At 40.0% G+C, this 20,965-nt stretch overlaps 1 protein-coding gene across 4 annotated transcripts in view; it reads left to right on the top strand.

The window, feature by feature from the left end:
- The window catches only part of ABCA1 (ATP binding cassette subfamily A member 1), a 131,530-nt gene extending 111,309 nt beyond the window's left edge, over positions 1 to 20,221 (top strand). For all 4 annotated transcript variants that reach the window (XM_018052543.1, XM_005684263.3, XM_018052542.1 and 1 more), the window contains 16 exons: positions 436 to 510; positions 988 to 1,157; positions 2,544 to 2,721; positions 4,749 to 4,864; positions 4,955 to 5,099; positions 6,693 to 6,816; positions 8,495 to 8,624; positions 8,891 to 9,011; positions 9,800 to 9,862; positions 10,638 to 10,744; positions 12,837 to 12,978; positions 13,348 to 13,482; positions 15,154 to 15,257; positions 15,863 to 15,955; positions 16,612 to 16,855; positions 17,483 to 20,221. In XM_018052543.1, the coding sequence (XP_017908032.1) occupies positions 436 to 510; positions 988 to 1,157; positions 2,544 to 2,721; positions 4,749 to 4,864; positions 4,955 to 5,099; positions 6,693 to 6,816; positions 8,495 to 8,624; positions 8,891 to 9,011; positions 9,800 to 9,862; positions 10,638 to 10,744; positions 12,837 to 12,978; positions 13,348 to 13,482; positions 15,154 to 15,257; positions 15,863 to 15,955; positions 16,612 to 16,855; positions 17,483 to 17,623 (2,088 nt within the window). In that variant the 3' untranslated portion in view covers positions 17,624 to 20,221. The remainder of the gene's footprint in view (positions 1 to 435; positions 511 to 987; positions 1,158 to 2,543; positions 2,722 to 4,748; positions 4,865 to 4,954; positions 5,100 to 6,692; positions 6,817 to 8,494; positions 8,625 to 8,890; positions 9,012 to 9,799; positions 9,863 to 10,637; positions 10,745 to 12,836; positions 12,979 to 13,347; positions 13,483 to 15,153; positions 15,258 to 15,862; positions 15,956 to 16,611; positions 16,856 to 17,482) is intronic.

The raw sequence follows: 20,965 nt of genomic DNA, 5'->3' as shown, positions 1-20,965 counted from the left end.
GTCAGATGATATGAATTCAAGGGTCACAGACAGCAGGGATTGTCCTAGAATCTCTCCCTTGAGGCCCAGACCCCATATCTGATGCATCTACATGTTAATTGTAGCTGGGAGCGATGTCAAGGGAACGTGGTGAAGAGCCCTTACCACCAGATACAGACTGACATCTGCCTGTTGGGACCACCAGATACAGACTGACAGGGTTTCCCTCTGGTTCCTTTAAAACCTATGACTCGTGGCAACATCAGGGCTTTAGATTTCCAGTCACTTATTTTTCAGGAGCCATTTATTATTTAGAGGGTTCAAGTTGCATTTCAGTGAATGAGGCAGTAGCTGTGTTTCCCTTCACAAGGTTGTGCCATTGTCCACAGACTCCAGACTCCTGTTGCTCCTCCCCTGTGAACCATCCCAGCTGAGGCAGCTTTTTGTTGTTCACAGGACAGTTCTGCAGACCGATTTCTCAGCAGCTTGGGAAGGTTCATGACAGGACTGGACACGAAGAATAACGTCAAGGTAAAGCCCTTTGTTCCAGTGGCTTGATGAACAATAATTCCTGTATTGCCCCGAAGTGTCAGCTCATGATAATGTTGATTCACGACAGAAAAGTCTAGTAACTTTATTGGTGAGGCTATAAAAAGAACTTGCTTTTCTGCTAGTCACACCAGAGGAACCATTATGAACATGACTGAGATACTTAACCTGTTTAAGCCTCAGTTTCCTAATCTGCAAAATGGAGGCAATAACCATGTCTACCTCAAAGCTTTGGTGAAGATTAAATACATTAAAGAAAGTCAGCATATTGCCTGACCTCACAGTCAGTGCTGGGCACACCCTGGCCCTTGTTACCTCTTTACCATGTTCTCTGATCATGTTTTATCTTTAGGTGTGACTGAAATTTCTGGAGTTCATGTGCATGTTTTGTGTGTGTGCACCAAACTTTGGGAACAGGGGTTAGGAGCAGTACTTTGCACCTGGCATGTTTTATTTCAGGTGTGGTTTAACAACAAGGGCTGGCACGCCATCAGCTCTTTCTTGAACGTCATCAACAATGCCATTCTCCGGGCCAATCTGCAGAAGGGAGCGAACCCCAGCCAGTATGGGATTACTGCTTTCAATCACCCGCTGAACCTCACCAAGCAGCAGCTCTCAGAAGTGGCTCTGTAAGTGTCACTGTGTCTGATTTGGGAGAGGGGAGGGTGTTGGGGGAATTGTGGTGCAGGGGAAAGAAGTATGAAGCTGGTTGTAGAAGAACAGCTGGGGACGGAGGTATGTTATGTATGTCTGGGTTGGTCCAGGCTCTGGACAAAAAATGATCAGTTTGTGAATTGGCTGGGCAGAGATTAAACTACACAAGATAGATGCCTCTGTAATAATTAAAGCCATTATTACATTTAATGAATTCATTTAAAGTAAGTTAAATTGTTAATATGATTCTAAAATATTTTAACTCTTAACACAATGTTTAATTAAAATATCAATTTCATTTGTTTCGAAACAACTATTTTTAAACTTAGTGAAACACACTTTTATCAGCTTGTGTGTTTATTAATTCCTGGAGAGGGAGAGAGAGACAGCATGTGTGTGTGTGTATGTGTGTATGGTGTTAAAGCCAGTATGATCTAGTTCAGAGTGTATAGCCTTTGAAATCATAGAGATCTGGGTTTAAATCTGGTTTTTTAAACTTTCTAGATACATGGTATTAAGTGAGGCATTTCATGTAAATGGACAAGTCTGGCCTTCAGCACAAGGTTGATATTCAATACATGTTAGGTTCCTTTCTTATTTATGGAGTATGGCACAGTTATAGTTTCTGCTTCACTTGTATGGAATATCAATGTATGTCACTAGGATCTTTATACCAAGCTTATATGAAATTTACATAAAGAAATAATATATATTATATCCCATTTAATGGGCTCATAAGGCTATTTTTCTTATAATAAGGATCTGATGGAATTTTTGTGTTAGATTGATATGCCATGCTCTTTTGTTGTCAAATTCATTTACAGCCAGAAATTGTTGTTTGAATAGTTTCACACTAATATTTCTGCTTTATTTAGTTTTCAAGCTATACTACTCCCTTATGTGTAAAAATTTACAGCTTGTTGCTCATAAAAGATCAAGACTAGTAGAACAAAGTGAATGCTATTAGGCCACTCTTAGACTTCCTTTAATAGTTTCGTTTTGGCTGTGGACTCTCTTTGACCTCAGTAGAAGCAGTTTTGCATTTGAATTATCAAGATTTTTTTTTTGCTTGAAAATAATCATCTTTAACCCTGAATGAAATATATGTGGTGAACAGATCTTTTTCCCTGGGGTATGCTTCAGACATTCATATGTGTGTGTGTGTGTGTATGCTTCAGACATTCGTGTGTGTGTGTATCTGTGTATACTTCAGACATTCATGTGTGTGTGTGTGTGCGTGTGTGTGCATGTGTGTGTGTGTATGCTTCAGACATTCGTGTGTGCATGTGTGTGCGCATGTGTGCACACGCGTGTGTGTCTGCATGCTCTGATTGTGCCCTCAGCTACACTGTCTTTTTCAGGATGACCACATCCGTGGACGTCCTTGTGTCCATCTGTGTCATCTTCGCGATGTCCTTCGTCCCGGCCAGCTTTGTCGTGTTCCTGATCCAGGAGCGCGTCAGCAAAGCGAAGCACCTGCAGTTCATCAGCGGAGTGAAGCCTGTCATATACTGGCTCTCCAATTTTGTCTGGGACATGGTAAGACCACCCGCCTGCTGCTGCTCCATAAACCTCCATCAGGGCTCTAGACTGGAAGGATGGAAGGGCTTCTGGCCTTCACCAGGAAATGTTCTAGCTAATCAAAGATGAATGAAAGAGGATAAGGCAGGCACAGTTGTACACGTTCATGTCACCAAACACGACCTTCAGCACACAACTGATCTTACACCAGAGAAAATCAGTCCAAAGGGACTGCAGCTGATACCACCACCACCTCATTGCCTAAGTGACAACCTTTTAAAGAACTGAGGTGGAACACTCAGTCGGAACTCTAAGTCAGTGCCTCTAAAGTCAGTGCCTCTAACTTGTCTGATAGATTTTTAACCTCCAGAGTCAGGATATTCTTTGTCTTACCAGGAGCTCAACCTGCCATTTGAAAACATCTTCTGTTTTACTGGAAGCTTATCCGTCCCTTGCAAATCTGTTTTCATGTCAGCTGTAATATAATGCTTCTGTTTGAGCCAATATGGAGGGTGTCAAAGAATTCTGAAGTTCAAATAATTTTTATAAAGCAGAGTTGAAATCTATCTCCCTATGAGTTCCATTAATTGTAGGCCACACAGAAAATTTAATTCTTCTCCCATTGGATATACCCTCAAATATTTGAAGACACCTATCATTTATCCTAAATCTTCCCCAGATAAGATGATCTATGAGAACACACTTTGTAATCTCTAAAGCCCTGTAGAAGTGTGAGTGATGATGATATCTGTGTTGGTTATAGCAAGCCTCTCAGACTTGGCACTGTTCTGACCTGATTGCCTCTCTGTGGCCCATACTCCATATTGTTAATGTGCTCTTTGAAGAACAAAGCCTAGAATTAGCCTTATAATCAGACTGTCATCCAAATGGTTACGGGTCTAGAGGCAATTGATCTTTATCCCATACTCCTCTTCCTCAGCCCAAGGGTACTGCATTTTTGAAGTAGTGTGGTCTTATTGGCAACTTGTAGGGAACTGAAACCTCTGCTTCATAGGTATTGTTAAATGGGGTCTTTTTCACTGTTTACTAATGCAGTTGACTCTTTTCAACCTTTATATATAGCTTTATTTATAAACATAAAGGCTTTTTAAAGCACATATAAAACTTTTTCCTGTTAAACTGAATTTTATGGGATGTCCATTTGTTTTGTTTTTTGTCTTAATCCAATGATTGCTTTATTGAGTAAGCACATACATACTGACTGCTCACTGTGTATCTAACTCTGCCAGGCATCACAGATTCAGAGATGAAAGATCAAGTGCCTGACTCAGGAACACTATTATCTTCCTGTATATTATCCACCTCTCCCTGCTGTAGAACCTCTGAAATTTGCTGTAAGCGTGTCTTCATCTAAGTTGTTGGAAAACACAGTTGAGTAGGATGGGACTGAGGCACAGAGCCCTGCAGTCTGGAGCTACAAATTCTTCTAACAGCTGGCAAGCCCACTGCTACCTCCCTGCCTGTGCTTTGCTCTGCCAGCTGTGAATTCCTGTAATTGTCTTGTGGTCAAGACTTTATTTCTGCATTTTAATGCTTGAGACACTGTCAGGACAGACTTTAAAATTAGTCTTGGTGTGATGAAACTGTCCTGACATTGATGTTATAAGTGCTTACCTCATAAATAGATTACAAGAGAGCTTGAACTTGGGCAGACTGTAATATAGCATTAATGATGAAACAGACACAGTCATCTTCGGGAAGAGTAATGGCAGCTTACTTGCTGCCTGTGAAATTGAAATTACTCTGACTGGGAATCCATCCTTCAGTAAGTTTACTGAGCGTGACACCTTGGCTTATCTGTTGGAAAGACAGAAAGGACATGCAGTTTATAAAATCAGCCGGGGGTAAAAGGCTTGTCAAAATGTGCTGTCCAGTATTTTGATTAATAGTTTTTGTGGCTTCATTAATTCACAGTTATTCTTCAATATGTTTATCTGCCCTTTCTTGTCCAGTGATGGTGAAGACTTGAGATGTGTTGTGTCTTTGACTTAGGGGTGACCTTGGTTTCCTTGTTTCACTTTTAGTGCAACTATGTGGTCCCTGCCACGCTGGTCATTATCATCTTCATCTGCTTCCAGCAGAAGTCCTACGTGTCCTCTACCAACCTGCCTGTGCTCGCTCTTCTACTGTTGCTGTATGGGTAAGGCACCTCTGGATGGGGCAGATGGAATCCACTGTCAGAGAGAAGGTGGAGGACACCCAGTGGACATGTGTCTTTGTGCCTCACCAGGTGGTCCATCACACCTCTCATGTACCCAGCCTCCTTCGTGTTCAAGATCCCCAGCACAGCCTACGTGGTCCTCACCAGCGTGAACCTCTTCATCGGCATCAATGGCAGTGTGGCCACGTTCGTGCTGGAGCTCTTCACCAACAATGTGAGTTCTGTGGAAAGAGATGCTGGGATGACCATATTTGGAGCCAGGGGATAGTGTTTATCATGACTGTATTCTGCTTGCCTGTGGCGTTGACCCCATGGACCAGTCTGAACTTTTGCAGTCTGTCTTTCCTGGGTTTGCATAGCATCTCTTGCTTCTCCTTTTCCTTATGTGTCTCCGATCAAATCTTTCTGTTTCTTTCGACAGTCCTCTTATACTCCTTTCTGTCCAAGTGTTGCTTTCTCCAGTATTCGGTTCTCTGCCATCTTGTTTTCCACTGTAGGAACTGTCTCTGGGTGATGCTGTTCATTCTGGAAGCTTTTACCCCCACCTCTCAGTGTCTCACATTGTTCTCTCTCAGATCTGTGCCTTAAGCCCTGACTCTTCCATTGAACTCTTGCCCCACAGTCTCACTTGCCCAGTGGGTGGCTCCGTTTAGATTAACTGAAAGATACCCTAGACTGGTCATGTCCCAATCATCTTCCCCTCAGAACCCAGTATTTCTCTTGCCATTCCTGCCACACTGGATGGCATTACAATCCCCCCAGTCACCCCAGCTGGCAGTATTAGGGCTATTTATCTGCTTTGCTTTTGCTTATTTCTCCCACATTCAGTTGGTGACCTTGCCAGTTCCCTCAATTACAGATCTCTCAAACAAGGTTTCCTGTCCATTCCTGTTGTCATTGCTTTTGTCCAGACACCTTAACTTAACCCACAAGGCCTTTCAGAGGTGTATAATCCTTCCTGGACAGTCCCCACCACACCCTTTCCCAACATGGTAGGCTTCGGCTGAAGGGTTCCTTAAACCCTCCGCAGGCCCACAGGCCTGTTTGAGGACCCCCAGCCCAGCCCACATGGTCCTCACCAGTGTGAGCCTCTTCCTCAGTGGCAGTGGCAGTGTGGCCACTCTGTTGTTGGAGCTCTTCACCAGCAATGTGAGCTACCACCCAGTTCTGTCAAAACTAAGCTTCAGCCTGAAGTTTTGCTTACCTGCCGTATAGCAGGTACTCTCTCTTCTCTGTGCTTCCAAAGCTCACACAGTTCATGCCTCCAGGATAACACATCCAATTATGTAGTAATTTCCTGTTTCCATATTTCTTTTCTTCAGAGTAGAGACTGTTTCTTAATCATCTTTAGCTCTCCTCTTCCCTAGCCCAGTGCATCCAGCACTTAGCAGCTTACTTAGTTGTTAGGTATTTGGCCATTGCTAGATTGATGTATTTGAGAAGAATTATTTAAATTCCAACAAAATCCTGAAACTGAAATGTATTGACCCAAACATGAGCAATTTGCTTTTAAAATGCTAAGCAAATGTTTTGTGTTGGATTTGCTTTTGATTAAATGCAATCATATTTCTAAACTTTGCTCATTTTCCTCCCATACTCATAGCATTATTCTAAATTTTCTAAAGAGCAAAACTTTTGCTACATTATATATCATTAGCTATGGCTGCTGCTGTTTATTGGTATCTGAATCAAAGATTCAGTTTGACCTCAAGGAATCAAACTTTTTCTTCACTCTCATATTTTAGACCTTGGTCAGTTTTTAGCCTGCGTCATAAAAGACATACAGTCTGTCTCTTATTTTTTTTAGAAGCTGAATAACATCAATGATATCCTGAAGTCAGTGTTCTTGATCTTCCCACATTTTTGCCTGGGACGGGGGCTCATTGACATGGTGAAAAACCAGGCAATGGCTGATGCCTTGGAAAGGTTTGGTGAGTGACAGCAGTGGCTACACGATGTTTTAATAGGGGTGGGAGTTTGTATGCGTCTTGATACTTTGGCTTTTATTTTGGAAAAAGGCTGGTGACTGGGCCTAGGACTTCCCTCCGCTGATAGGGCTCATATCAGCACAGTTGGCTGTGGCTTGGGTCTTGTCTGACACAGCCATTTGTCTGAAAGGTGAGAACATGGTTTTGGAGGTAGGGAAAAATACTGGTTTTAGCTTGGACCCAGTGCCTGGTACCACTGGTGGCGTTTGTTAAAGTCATTGGAAAAATCAAATCACAGCTCCAAGAATTAGGTATGGGCCAGAGAATCGAAAGGAAAGATGCAAACTTTGCCTCTATTAGGAAGATCATGGACCTGCAGGTGGGGTCCTATGTCACCTTTTATACAGTCTATAAAAAGATAATTTACTGCAGCTCCTTCTGCCTTTAGAGTCTTTAAAAAATCCCTCCTGTGCCCACATTACTATTCTTTATCGACTTGCTCATATAGTTAGATGGGCCATGTTATTTAATGGGCATAGAAGAGGGACTATTTTTTTAAGCTTGGAGGTACAAAGGAGATATATAAGGAATTTAAGGAATATTTATATAAAACGAGGTGAATTGAGTTACTAGATTACATTGTGCTGTGCTTAGTTGCTCAGTCCTGTCTGACTCTTTGTGACCCCATGGACAGTAGCCCACCAGGCTCCTCTGTCCATGGGGATTCTCCAGGCAAGAATACTGGAGTAGGTTGCCATGTGCTCCTCCAGGGGATCTTCCCAACCCAGAGGCAAATCCAGGTCTTCTGCATTGCAGACGATTCTTTACCGTCTAAGCCACCAGGGAAATCCCTAGATTACATTATACGCTACTAAAAGGAGCATCTTTTAATGTGCTTTCTAATCTTTCTTAGTGAAGCTAATAATTTGTTAAAATACTGACCCTAAAAATTACCCTGGATTGCTTGCCTTTTCACAAAGAATTTTTGGCACATCTCATTCAAAAGGAAGCATTAGATTTCTTAGATGAAGTTACAGATCTAATACATGTTGACTCTGAAATTCTGACTGATACTGCATTGCAGTACGCTTCTCTAAACCTTACCTTAAGTCAGACTTGGAAACTGGTGACTCCTTTATTTTTTCGTCCTTATCATGGGTGATGTACCAAGTGGCTTCAGTTGTGTCCAATTCTTTGCACGCCTATGGACTAGAGCCCACAAGGCTCCTCTGTCCATGGGATTCTCCAGGTAAGAATACTGGAGTGGTTGCCATGCCCTTCTTCAGGGGATCTTCCTGACCCAGGGATTGAACCCGTGTCTCTTACATCTCCTGCTTTCGCAGGCGGTTTCTCTACCATTAGTGCCATGACCAGATCCCTAAAATGGGTGATAACCATTGGTATTTGTAGAAGTGGGCTTCCCTAGGAGCTCAGTTGGTAAAGAACCTGTCTGCAATACAGGAGACCCTGGTTCAATTCCTGGGTTGGGAAGAGCCGCTGGAGAAGGGATAGGCTACCCACTCCAGTATTCTTGGGCATCCCTTGTGGCTCAGCTTGTAAAGAACCCACTTGCAACGCGGGAGACCTGGGTTCAAAACATAGGTAAATTTGAGCCTGAATTTGAGGAAGGGCTTTGGTCTCTGGTGCCTCCATTCTGATTGGATCTCTGCACTGTGTCCAGGGGAGAACCGCTTTGTCTCACCACTGTCTTGGGACTTAGTGGGACGAAATCTCTTTGCCATGGCTGTGGAAGGAGTGGTGTTCTTCCTCATCACTGTGCTGATCCAGTACCGATTCTTCATCAGGCCCAGGTGAGCTTTCTTGCAGAACTCACTGAGCACCTGGTTGAGGGTCACAGCGGATGGAGCACAGGGAAACACTCAATGGTGGTTGGGTTGACTTGAACGCAAAGCGGATAATCAAACTGATTCTCCCAATGTGGGCATCCCCTGTCCAACAGTACTGACAATGCTGGAGTGTGGATTTTATAGGACTGATGTAGAAACTGGGTCTTGGACTTAGAAAATAACTTGAAAGGTTGATTTTTTTTCTTCTTCTTAATTTTCTTCCCCCTAAGACCTGTAAAGGCAAAGCTTCCTCCTCTGAATGATGAGGATGAAGATGTGAGGAGGGAAAGACAGAGAATTCTTGATGGTGGAGGACAGAATGACATCTTGGAAATCAAGGAGTTGACTAAGGTGAGACAGTGAAGACAGGCTACAACTTGCCTTCAATTTTTTCAGCTTTATATGTTAGAAACTAGCATTTTGCTGACTCACTTAATAAAAGGAGCATGCTTCCTAAAAGGTGCATTTATACCAAGTTTCTGTCAATTTAATTTTACTTAAAATACACCATGGAGACTTCTCTAATTAAAGAAATCCTACCGAGAATAATTGTAAAGTGAGTTCTCATTCTTGAGTATGTTTGATTTTCATGTTTATATTTACGTGTTAGTTATTAAAACATCTAATATTGTATACTGAGTCAAAGCTGAAGTTGGGAGACTAAATGATTGATTTTGAATTTCAAAAAAGCTGATAAATCCCCACTGATTAAGAGGAGGATCTATTTTGGCCCCTTCTAGGTGCCAGAACAACAATAATTCAGTTTTTTGTAATATGTTCAATATTTGAAATGTTTTGATAACAAATTTTTATCCCATAGAATTTAATTTTTAAAATATCTGCAATGTCTTTATATTAAATAAAAATTATGTAGATGTTAATGACAAATATATTTTTTTAAAGTCTGATATTCGATTAAAAAATACAAAGAAATTCATTTATATTTTGAGCATCAGAGTCATTCAAAAGCCAGTTGCCACGGAGACAGACCAAGGCTTTGGCACATTAAGAATCTGACTTAGTCTTATCAATGAGTCGAATCTCGTGGTGTGTTTAGGTCATAATTCCCTCTTCCACAGTTGCCTGGGAGAGCCGTGAGTCACTGCAGCTCATGACTTTTTGCATTTTGCTGGTTTCAGGTATACAGAAGAAAGAGGAAACCTGCTGTTGACAGGATCTGCGTTGGCATTCCTCCTGGTGAGGTAAAGGCGCTCTATCCATATTGTGTTTGCTCCTATTAATTCAGACTGTCTCTACTCCAGTCAAACAACAATGTCTGTAAGAAGTTAAAAGTGATTTAAAAAGGCTACTCCATTTATATCTATGTATAGCAGTCAGTCATTGAAAGTTTGAGGGCCCCATATATCAAATGGAGAAGGAAATGACAACCCACTCCAGAATTCTTGCCTGGAGAATCCCATGGACAGAGAAGCCTGGCGGGCCATGTCCATGGGGTGTCAGAGAGTCCAACACGACTGAAATGACTAAGCACGCATGCATATATCAAAACTAGTGGCCCCGTGTATCAACAATTTTGGATAATCTCAGACAATTTAAGAAGAGTATGTTCATCTAGAAAGTGATTTTGTGATCCATTCAAGATGATAATGAAATTCAAATAGATTTTTAAAAAGATTTTCTCTTTATTTATGTGTGTATTCTTATATACCCTTTAGCTAGATTCGATGGTAAAATTTGACTTGTTGGCTTTTATCACTGTTTTTCACTCATTAACTTTGGCTTTAACCCAACAACTCAAAGAATATTTACAAATACATCCACGTTTAAAATGGTTCCATTATAAAATGTATGATTAAACATCTATATGACTTCTGAAAACCTAAATATTCTACTCTTCATTAAGAGTGACATTTTAGGATCATGTTACATAAAAATGAAGCTGAGGTGATTATTTATGAATCATTTATATTCAGATTTTTAATAGTTTGCTAATATTACTGACCCAATCATTTTCAGTGCTTTGGACTTCTGGGTGTTAATGGAGCTGGGAAATCATCAACTTTCAAGATGTTAACAGGAGATACCACTGTTACCAGAGGAGATGCTTTCCTTAACAAAAATAGGTGAGAAAACAAGTCTGTATTTTGCCACAAAGACTTTTTTTAAAAATTTATTTAAATGAATATGTTGTGATTTTGTTGATATAACAGCACTGTATAGTTTCTAAAAATGTTGAAATATAGTAAACTGTAAAGAAGAAAATAAAAATCCATAATCCCAGTACCTACAGATAATGACTATTTACATTACCTTTTAGTTTCACTTTATTTTTTTTAACAGATTTATTCAGGTATAAGTTATGTACCTTATAGTTTGCTTGTTTTAAGAGTACAATTCAGTGACCTTTAGGCAATATGCAGAGTTGTACAACCATTATCACAATACAATTTTACAACATTCCCATCAACCCAAATCTCTATTTTTTATATATATATATATTATATTTATGTATGAGATTATATTAGATTATACTGAGATTATATTAGATCTAGATTTTTAAATTAGTTTTTTGTTGCTAATGACTTGGGTTGCATATTCTAAGATGTAGAATTTTACATTGCTGCATAAAATGCCTCTGTGTACACGTACCTGTAGTTTATTTCACTATTTCCTTATTGTTGGACATTTATTTCACCAGTTCTTTAATTGTTGGATATTTGTTTCTGTTTTTCACTAAATACGTCCTTGTGTTCATTTTGATTCTTTCATCAAGATAAAAGGTTATATACCTGTGAAATTGCCCTCTAAAGGTTATGCCAACAATGGATGTCACCACTGGGCTATTATTTGAAAATGCAGAGATCACTGAGCAGCCTGATCTTAAGGCGTACAGTATGCCTACAGTACAGTCCTGCTAGGCAACTTTGAAAGTGAAACCCTTGAGCATTCTAAATATGTGGAACTTCTCTGGGCTTTTTATATGGAGAAATGGTACAAATGGCTTTCAGACTTTTTGCTCATGTCCCATAATAGCAAATACATCTTACCTCTCAGTCAAGTAATGCACAAAAACATGTAAACAGGCATATAGCTTAAATAATTTTGTAAAATACTACCTACTCTAACTGCTTATAGTGCATTCAACATTTCTTACTCCACTCTCTGCCATGCCATTTTAATAATACTAGTTGTGGCCTACTAAATTTATTTCATAATGTACAAATGGAGGATGACTCACAATTTGGACAAAGGGCTACTAGCCAATAAAATTGAAAACATCAAGGAACTTAATGTACTCATGACTTTTCTCTGCATCTTACATTTGTTTTAGTAACAGTGTAAAGGCGGTTTAAGAGAACGGAATTTTTAGAATAGCAGGCCTGAGGCTACATACATGGTTTCCCCAGGTTTGTTTCTAGTACCAGGCTCCTGGGGTATATAGCAGTAGTAGCAATAACTGGTCCAGACTAATGTTCATCACATTGCCTGATTCTGAATACTGGTATGAGCAGCGTAGTTGTGAGGTCTAGGCGAAGGGTCTGTGAGGGTCTAACTTCAGCTTTGGAAAACACTCGACCTGGGCCTACTAATTGATGTGCAGAGAGGAATGAACACTGCTGACAGGCTGAACCCATGGCTCTCCAGAGGTGACTGAAGTGCAGCCGCCAGACTGGATGTGACACTGAGCTTCCTCCTACATCAGGGATCCTTAACCCTAGATTGGCTTCATGGGGCCTAAAAGCCGCCCCCACCAGTATATGTAAAATTGTGTCTGTAGTTACATTTTTTGTTGTCATCAGGTTCTCATCATGAAAACCTTCAAAACCAGGGCAGTTTGTGCGTTGAGTATTTAGCAGGACTATAGGGTTTGGATCATGCTGTGGCCAAGTCAGTGTATAGGCAACAAAAAGCAGAGAGAAGTCACCCAAATTGCTGGGCCTCCTCTGGCTTAAATGAAGCAATAGAGCACATGGTGCATATGACTGGGCCACAGAATCAAGTCAGGAATGGACACTTCATGTTAAAGCCCCTGGAGAGCGTGACTAAGACTGTTGATATCCTGAGGGCAGAAAGGCTGTTCCTTGAAGCTATAAGCAAGTGTGCTCACTGGTCTGTTTGCCATGCACAAGCGCAGTGTATAGAATGTTAGGCAAGATGGTCTGACCAGGGCACCAGAATGCTTAAAAACCTGACCAGTTTTGCTTTTCTTTGCAGTATCTTATCAGACATCCACGAAGTCCATCAGAACATGGGCTATTGCCCTCAGTTTGATGCCATCACAGAGCTGCTGACTGGAAGAGAACACGTGGAGTTCTTTGCCCTTTTGAGAGGAGTCCCGGAGAAAGAAGTAGGCAAGGTACTGTGGGCGCTGGAAAGCCAGCCTGCCTCCTTTGGCATCCTGACAGCCCGCCTTAGGGCTGTGACCTTCGCACATGGCCATCGGCTTCAGGCTGTTCTTCCTTATGGGTGCAGCGACAGGAAGTGCCTGCTCTTTGCAGCTACTTTCAAAGGGGGAGGTTGCGGCGGTGGGGTAGGGGTGGGAGATCAGGCTCACTCTGGAGGGCAGAGAGGGAGTGCTGCTTCCTGTGCTGCGGGCACTGTCCAGGTTATGATCGTATAGAATCTGGTCCTACTCAGTGAAAGAATTCTCACACGTAAGTGTAAGAAAAGCATGATAAAATTGCCAAACCCAGCAAAGGTCAAGGTGCTCTTTTATCACTCTTAGGTTGGCGAGTGGGCGATTCGGAAACTGGGACTTGTGAAGTATGGAGAAAAATATGCTGGGAACTACAGTGGAGGCAATAAGCGCAAGCTCTCAACAGCCATGGCTTTGATTGGCGGGCCTCCAGTGGTGTTTCTGGTGAGTGTGACTGAATGGAAAACCCTGTTCTGGCCTGAATGGAAAGCATCTCTATTCTAAAGTCCTGGATGTCCAGGATGTGCATGACTGGCTTGGCAATGGCAAGCCCCACCTCACCCGATGAGGAATAGCCCGATGAGGAACCAGAGGGAAGCTCCCCATCCCTCTTCGTAATACACATGGGGTGTATCTGCCTTGCCCTCGGATGTTACAGAGAGGGAGATACTCCAGGGACCTTGTTTCTCTGGCATGGAGAATCCCAACAAGTGTTACTGAGGCTGGGTGTAGGATTTAACTTTCTTTGGACCATTCTGTATGCCATCTATGTGTTCATCCTCTGGAGATAGAGAATGTTGTTACAGCTTCAGGATTCCTAAGTAGCACCTTTGGGTCATAGTTCCTCACATATGGATAAATGGAAAACAGAAGATCAGACCAACAGTGGCCTTTGACCTTTTTCTTCTGTAGAGGAGAAGGGCACTGAGGTTATTACAGGAAGAAGCCTTGGACTGAGGCTTTAAAGTTATCCAGAGTGTTTAGATTTAGAATTTGTTTCTCTAAAAGCAGCAAGTCTAAGATCATGGCATCCGATCCCATCACTTCATGGCAAATAGATGGGGAAACAATGGAAACACTGACAGACTTTTTTTAGGGGGGGGCTCCAAAATCACTGCAGATGGTGACTGCAGCCATGAAATTAAAAGATTTTTGCTTCTTGGAAGAAAATCTATGACTAATCTAGACAGCATATTAAAAAGCAGAGACATTACCTTGCTGACAAAGGTCCATCTAGTCAAAGCTATGGTTTTTCCAGTAGTCATGTATGAATATGAGAGTTGGACTATAAACAAAACTGAGTGCCAAAGAATTGATGCTTTTGAACTGTGGTGTTGGAGAAGTCTCTTGAGACTCCCTTGGACTGCAAGGAGATCAAACCAGTCAATTGTAAAGGAAATCATTTCTGAATATTCATTGGAAGGACTGATGCTGAAGCTGAAACTCCAATACTTTGGCCACCTGATGTGAAGAAGTGACTCTAGAAAATACCCTGATGCTGGGAAAGATTGAAGACAGGAGGAGAAGAGGATGACAGAGGATAAGATCTTTGGATGGCATCGCCAACGGGCATGAGTTTGAGCAAGCTCCGGGCATTGGTGATGGACAAGGAAGCCTGGCATGCTGCAGTCTATGGGGTTGCAAAGAGTCAGACACGACTAGTGATTGAACTGAACGGAACTGGAGACCAGCAAGTAGAGTATAACAGGCTAAGCCAGAGTGAACTAGAATTAAAAAAAAAGAAATTTATTCAATTTTTGAACTGACTTCAGTTGCATTTCAGACAAAAATAATTTTTAGTATATGCTTGTCAGTCATGAAAAGATGATTGAAACTAAATGACTTTTCCCTTTTCCTTTCTGTTTATTTGGAGAAATTTAACTTCACAAAAATTAAATTTGAGTTTTCTACTCAGTGACAGTTATAAAAGTGAACTGGTTATAAACAAATATGAAATATTCTTTTATGTAAGGTCTGGTTTTTTGATCCATCAGGAAATAAATAGAATGGTAAGTTAAACCTTAGGCTATTTCTAAAATGCTTCTGCATTTAAGACCAAACCTAGCTTTGATTTTTTTCCAACACATAATAAGACTTATTCTATTCTGTTTACAGGATGAACCAACCACAGGCATGGACCCTAAAGCCCGGCGCTTCCTGTGGAATTGTGCCCTAAGTATCATCAAGGAAGGGAGATCAGTAGTGCTTACCTCTCACAGGTCTGTAGTGAAGAGTTGGCTTGACTTTGTTGTTGTATAATTTTTAGGTTTTCCAAGTAGTATATATGGTCACTGTGTAAAAACAGAAAACACAGAAAGGCAAAGAAAAAAAAATTATGGTCACCTGATGTATCACCAGGAGACAACTATTATTATCACTGGGCAATATATCTTTGCAGAGTTTTCCTCTGCAAATCTATACACAGTGTATATGTTTTTTACAAATAAAAATGCAAGCTTTGTCATATATACCAAGTTCTTTTTCACTTAACAATATTGAGAACAGTATTCCAAGTCTGTTTAATTGAGATGTGTCATCATTTCTTATAGCTATTAGTGAATAGTATTCCATTAGCATATACCCTAATTTACTTAACCGTTCCTCTTTTGTATAGACACTTGGATCATTCTCAGCTTTTTCACAATTGTAAATGACACGGCAGTGAGCATTATTTTCCCTACATCTTCATGAAATTTCTAGCAGGATGCAGTTATACTCTAGGAAGCTAAGAATCTGTTTCTTTGAAACTCCAGATGTCATGGTGATGTTCTGATGGTTACAGGAGCATCTTTCTCAGACTATACCTCATTCTTTGTCCCCACAGTATGGAAGAATGTGAAGCTCTTTGCACCAGGATGGCAATTATGGTCAATGGGCGGTTCAGGTGTCTTGGCAGTGTTCAACATCTGAAAAATAGGTAACAAAGACAATTTCTTTGGGATCCCATGTAATGAGAAATTGTGTATTTATTCTTTTGTGAATGTGTACATGGTGGTTCTAAAACAAAGGGAAATAAACTGAACAAAATGGTACAGTGCAAAGAGTGAGGACTTTGAAGTCCAACAGAACGGCGTGCAAATTCTCTCTTTACCTTTTAGTGGTTGGTATGCACTTGGGCAAGTTATTTAACCTCTCTGAGAGTCAGTATTCTGGGAATAGCTACTTTCTGGTTTTGTTATAGAGATGTAATGGGAGGATTTACACGTGCCAGTAAGGTTGGAGCATAGACTTTGGAGTCAAACACACCAGTAGGTTTGACTGGTGTTGGGTCCACACCCCAGCCCTACCACTTCTGAGTTTTGTATCATGAGCAAGTGACCAACTCTCTAGGTTTCAGTTTCTCTGTAACATCTCACAGGTCCAAGTGTGGATTAAATGAAGTCATGTCTAAAGCACTTGGCAAGGCAGCTCAAATAGAATAGGTATTCAGTATATGACAACCGGTTCCTTTTCTCTGAAACTGATTTCTGGGTCTGACAGGGACTATTTTCTCTTTCAGGACCCAAGAGTTAAGTATTCTTTTGAGAAGTTTCCCCAGAGTCTTCAATTTGATTTTCTTTTTCCTGCTTTCAGGTTTGGAGATGGTTATACAATAGTTGTACGAATAGCAGGGTCGAACCCTGACCTGAAGCCTGTACAGGAGTTCTTTGAACTCGCCTTTCCAGGAAGCGTCCTGAAGGAGAAGCACCGGAACATGCTTCAGTACCAGCTTCCGTCTTCACTGTCTTCCCTGGCCAGGATTTTCAGCATCCTTTCCCAGAGCAAAAAGCAACTCCACATAGAAGACTACTCTGTCTCTCAGACAACACTTGACCAAGTAAGCATTGAGTGTCAAAAGTAGATTTGCTCTTCAGGGTGAGGACTGTTCCCCCTTCATTATGGGCCCTAGAACAGTATAGATTATCTGAGCATGACCTCCTGATTGTCTGCTGTTATGCTTTTTACCTAACCTCCCTGAATCTGAAAAGGGAGATGATGCTACTGATTTCATAGGGTTATTATGAGAATAAATTGTCATACTAATCATAAAAACTGCAATTTATTGAGTATCTGCCATGGGCAGGTATTAGTCCAAGTACCGTATCCCGTTTAAATTAACTGACATCAGGTACAAAAGAGATCCTGGCCCTTAGTAGATATTCAGCAAATGTTAGTTTTCATCCCCCTTCCCTTTAATCAAGTCTGTTTGAGTCAAAGTAAATAGATGATTGAGCGGTTGGTTGATTTGGAGGGGCAATATATAAGGGCAGTTTTTTACTTTTTTTAATGATTAATGGTTTTTCAATCATTCCTTTCTCCCTCCTACACAAAGTTTTCCAGTTAATCTATTTATTCAATCTCAGATTCTTCTATATGACCTAATTTCCACATGGGGAAAAGTGCAAGTTGAATAAAGAGAGAGCAAGTTAGAGGTGTTTATAATGGTCTGTCTTTATTTTGACAGGTATTTGTAAACTTTGCCAAGGACCAAAGTGATGATGACCACTTAAAGGACCTGTCATTACACAAAAACCAGACAGTAGTGGATGTTGCAGTCCTCACATCTTTCCTGCAGGATGAGAAAGTGAAAGAAAGTTATGTATGAAGAATCTTGTCCATATAGGGTGGCTGGAAGAAAGGAGGAACTAGACCTTCCTTTGTACCACGTGAAGTGTTCCAGAGGAAAGAGCCAGAAGATTTTGTGGGAAGAAGTAAACTGGATACTGTACTGATACTATTTCAATGCAATGCAATTCAATGCAATGAAAACAAAATTCCATTACAAGGGCAGTGCCTTTGTAGCCTATGTCTCATATGCTCTCGAGTGAAAAAGACTTGAATTTAGTTTATTACCTTATACTCATGTGAAACTCTAGTATGGAACCCAGTGGACATATGAGTTTGACATACTTTTTTTGTTCCTTTGTATTCTTACTGGGGTTGCAACAATAATTCATCAAGTCATGGCCAGTGATTATTTTTCAAAATCAAAAGGCATGCACACGTTCATTTATTACGCCGTGCCATGCCAAGAGACTGGCTTCCTGGTGACATAGCCACTGCTGGCAATGAGTGTGCCAGAATTACTAGTGCCAAGTTTCTCAGAAAGCCTGAAGCACCATGGTATGCCTTGCACACTTTTGTGAAAGCTGCGCTACTCAGTCTGTTGACATCATCAAATACCAGGTGATGAAATGGCGCCATGTGTGGGGAAAGTCCTGCTTTGATTCCCTCTTTGAGCTGCTCTGGTGATGGTGACATGGAAACTGCATGGTGACATGCAAACGGCATGGTGACATGCAAAAGCGAAACTTGGTTTCATTGTTGTCCTTTGCTTGGAACCATGAGTCTCCAAGATTATCTTTCTGGGACTCTAAGTATACTTAGATCCAGGTAAGAAGCAAAGAATCAGCAACCACATTGTTGGGGCTGCAAGCTGGGGAGGCCATGGCATGTGATGAAAGAGATGATGTATTTGGAATCAAGGGAAGTCTGTGTCCATTTGTCCTGCTTGTCTACTAACACGGTACAGTGCATCTCAAGATCTTGTCGTTTGACACAAGCATAGTATTATTTCTGGCTTTTTGAATTAATCTAGAATATGAAAAGACGGAGTTGTCTTCTGAGAACAATCTTTGTACTTTTAACGTTATTTGGAATTGTAAGTTCTATTAGTGACTTCTTAAAACTTAGAGTGGCTTCTTTGTAGAACCCTGTGGCACAGAGGAGTATGGCCACACTGCCTCCTCACTAGCTTTAATTTTTCACGTATGTTTGCAAATGGATTATCTGACTAATGCCTAGTGACTTGAAAACAGTATGATGGCCAAGCTCTCATGACAACATTATATTTAAGTATCTTTAAGATTGTTAAGCATACTTTTAGTATCAGCGCATTAGTCAAGTATTCTTTGAGTGTATGTTATAACTGAGTGAGTATGGATGGATGGCGTGGGGAGAAATTAAGTTTCAGTAGATTTCCTGTGCCATGTTCATCAGATAACTGGTTTACAAATACAGGTTTTGTTGTGGTTGTGGGAACCCACTGAAAGAATATTGGGCAGCCCACTTTTTGAAAACAGCAACAATGCAAAAGGCAAGAAAGTTTATGTCATAGGGTCACAGATTAGCTTCAAAACTTGTTGAAAAACATAAAACTTTTGCTTATGGCATTTAGTACCTTTGAATATTGGCTTTGAAAATCTCAGATACCCCATTCTGACAATCTCAAATTTTTTATCTCTTCAGTCAGTATCATGGGAAAAAGGCAGCAAATGCCCCCACATGAAAATTATTTCAGACTTTTCCAAGGCAGTTTAATTGTTTTTAGTCAGTAAACACTTGTTAAAAATAATGTTATCTGTCTTGAGACAACAAAATTATGAGAGAAATACTGTTTGAAGTTAAAGTGATCTTTTAATATCATTACTAATGTCTTTTCCTTTTAAAAAATGAGATATTAATTCTAAAAGTACAAGATTTCAGATCTATTCCAAATATACATTTTTTCTTTTAAAATTGATTGCATGTTATCATGCAACTTGTTGCTTGGAGAAAGAAAATGACCTTTAGAGAGTATTGCCAATATTTTCTAAAATGATAAACAAGTAATAACTCATATTTTATGCTGTCTTTAATGATATAAAATTCATAGAATGTTTTCTCCTTGTTTAGTATTTTCCAAAATCAAGCTTCTGCTAGATTCCCCATTTCAGCAGAATCATGTCCTAAATCTGTATTGTATTAAAACCATGAGCAGCTCCCTTTTTTGGATTATTCTACTTCAAGGCCATATTTTAAAAAAATCAAAAGATACTGTGAACTACTTTGAAAAATGCAACATTTTGATATAGATTTAAAGGCTATCTTAAGCTAGAAACAATCTACAGCTGCTCATCTACTTCATTAGTACTGTTATTAGATATTCAAATTGCAGTCTTTAAAATTTTTCTGGGTAAGCCCAATTATAGTAGAGATTTGCTCTACTACTCTCTGCTCAGTCAAGTAAAATTTCTATATCATCCCTGTGGAAATGTAACCGTGTGAGTTTAACAACAAAAAAATTTTTTTAAGTGTTCAGAGATTTCTGCTTTTGCTTCATTTGGACACCTGAAGCCTTATTAACTGTGAATATGAAAAAATACAAAAGAACACAATAACAAAGCCCTCTATATACAGATACCCAGAATAGGTCATTGTTAAAAAACCAATAACCAAACCTCAAACTACTGTATTTCAATATCTGTACTGAAGGCCTATGCATTGTGACTGTTAAATGTTGCATAGCATTCACTGTATAGTAATCATTGACTAAAGGGATTTGTCTGTTTTCTTCTTGTGGTTGTATATATCAGGTAAAATTTTTTTTCCAAAGAGCCATGTGTCATATTGAACCACTTTGACATTGAGATATTAATTTCTACTCTTGTTACCATTTACTAGTAATATAGTATTATAGAAATATTGTTCTAATTCTCTTCAGAATTGTTGCATCCCTTTTTATAGAATGTTTATACTTCTATAAGTTTTAAGAATTCTGTTCTCCCTTCTTATACCCTAGGATTAAACCATGTTTTTGTGCTTTTTCTTTATCATTGACCCTTCATTCCAAGCACTTTATGCTGTCTGTAATGGGATCTATTTTTGCACTGGAATATCTGAGAACTGCAAAACTAGACAAAGGTTTCACAATAGATTTCTAAGTTAAATCATTTTCATTAAAAGAAAAAAAAGAAAAAAAATTTTGTATTGTCAATAACTTTATAGAAAGTATTAAAAAAGGTATATTTCTATGTTGTTATAAGTCACGAAATAAACCTGTGATGGTTCTGTTGTGGTCTATACTAATTTATTTTCGTGCATTCATAGCACCACCTACTGTTAAAGCTTATAAAGTCATTACAGAAGTAAGAAGTGTCTGCTTGGAGAAGGGAGGATACTTGGATCA

Source organism: Capra hircus, chromosome 8 (assembly GCF_001704415.2).
Source record: "Capra hircus breed San Clemente chromosome 8, ASM170441v1, whole genome shotgun sequence".
Lineage (NCBI taxonomy): Eukaryota > Metazoa > Chordata > Mammalia > Artiodactyla > Bovidae > Capra > Capra hircus.
The sequence above is the reverse complement of the archived record's forward strand: the minus strand, read 5'-3'. Positions and strand labels throughout refer to the sequence as shown.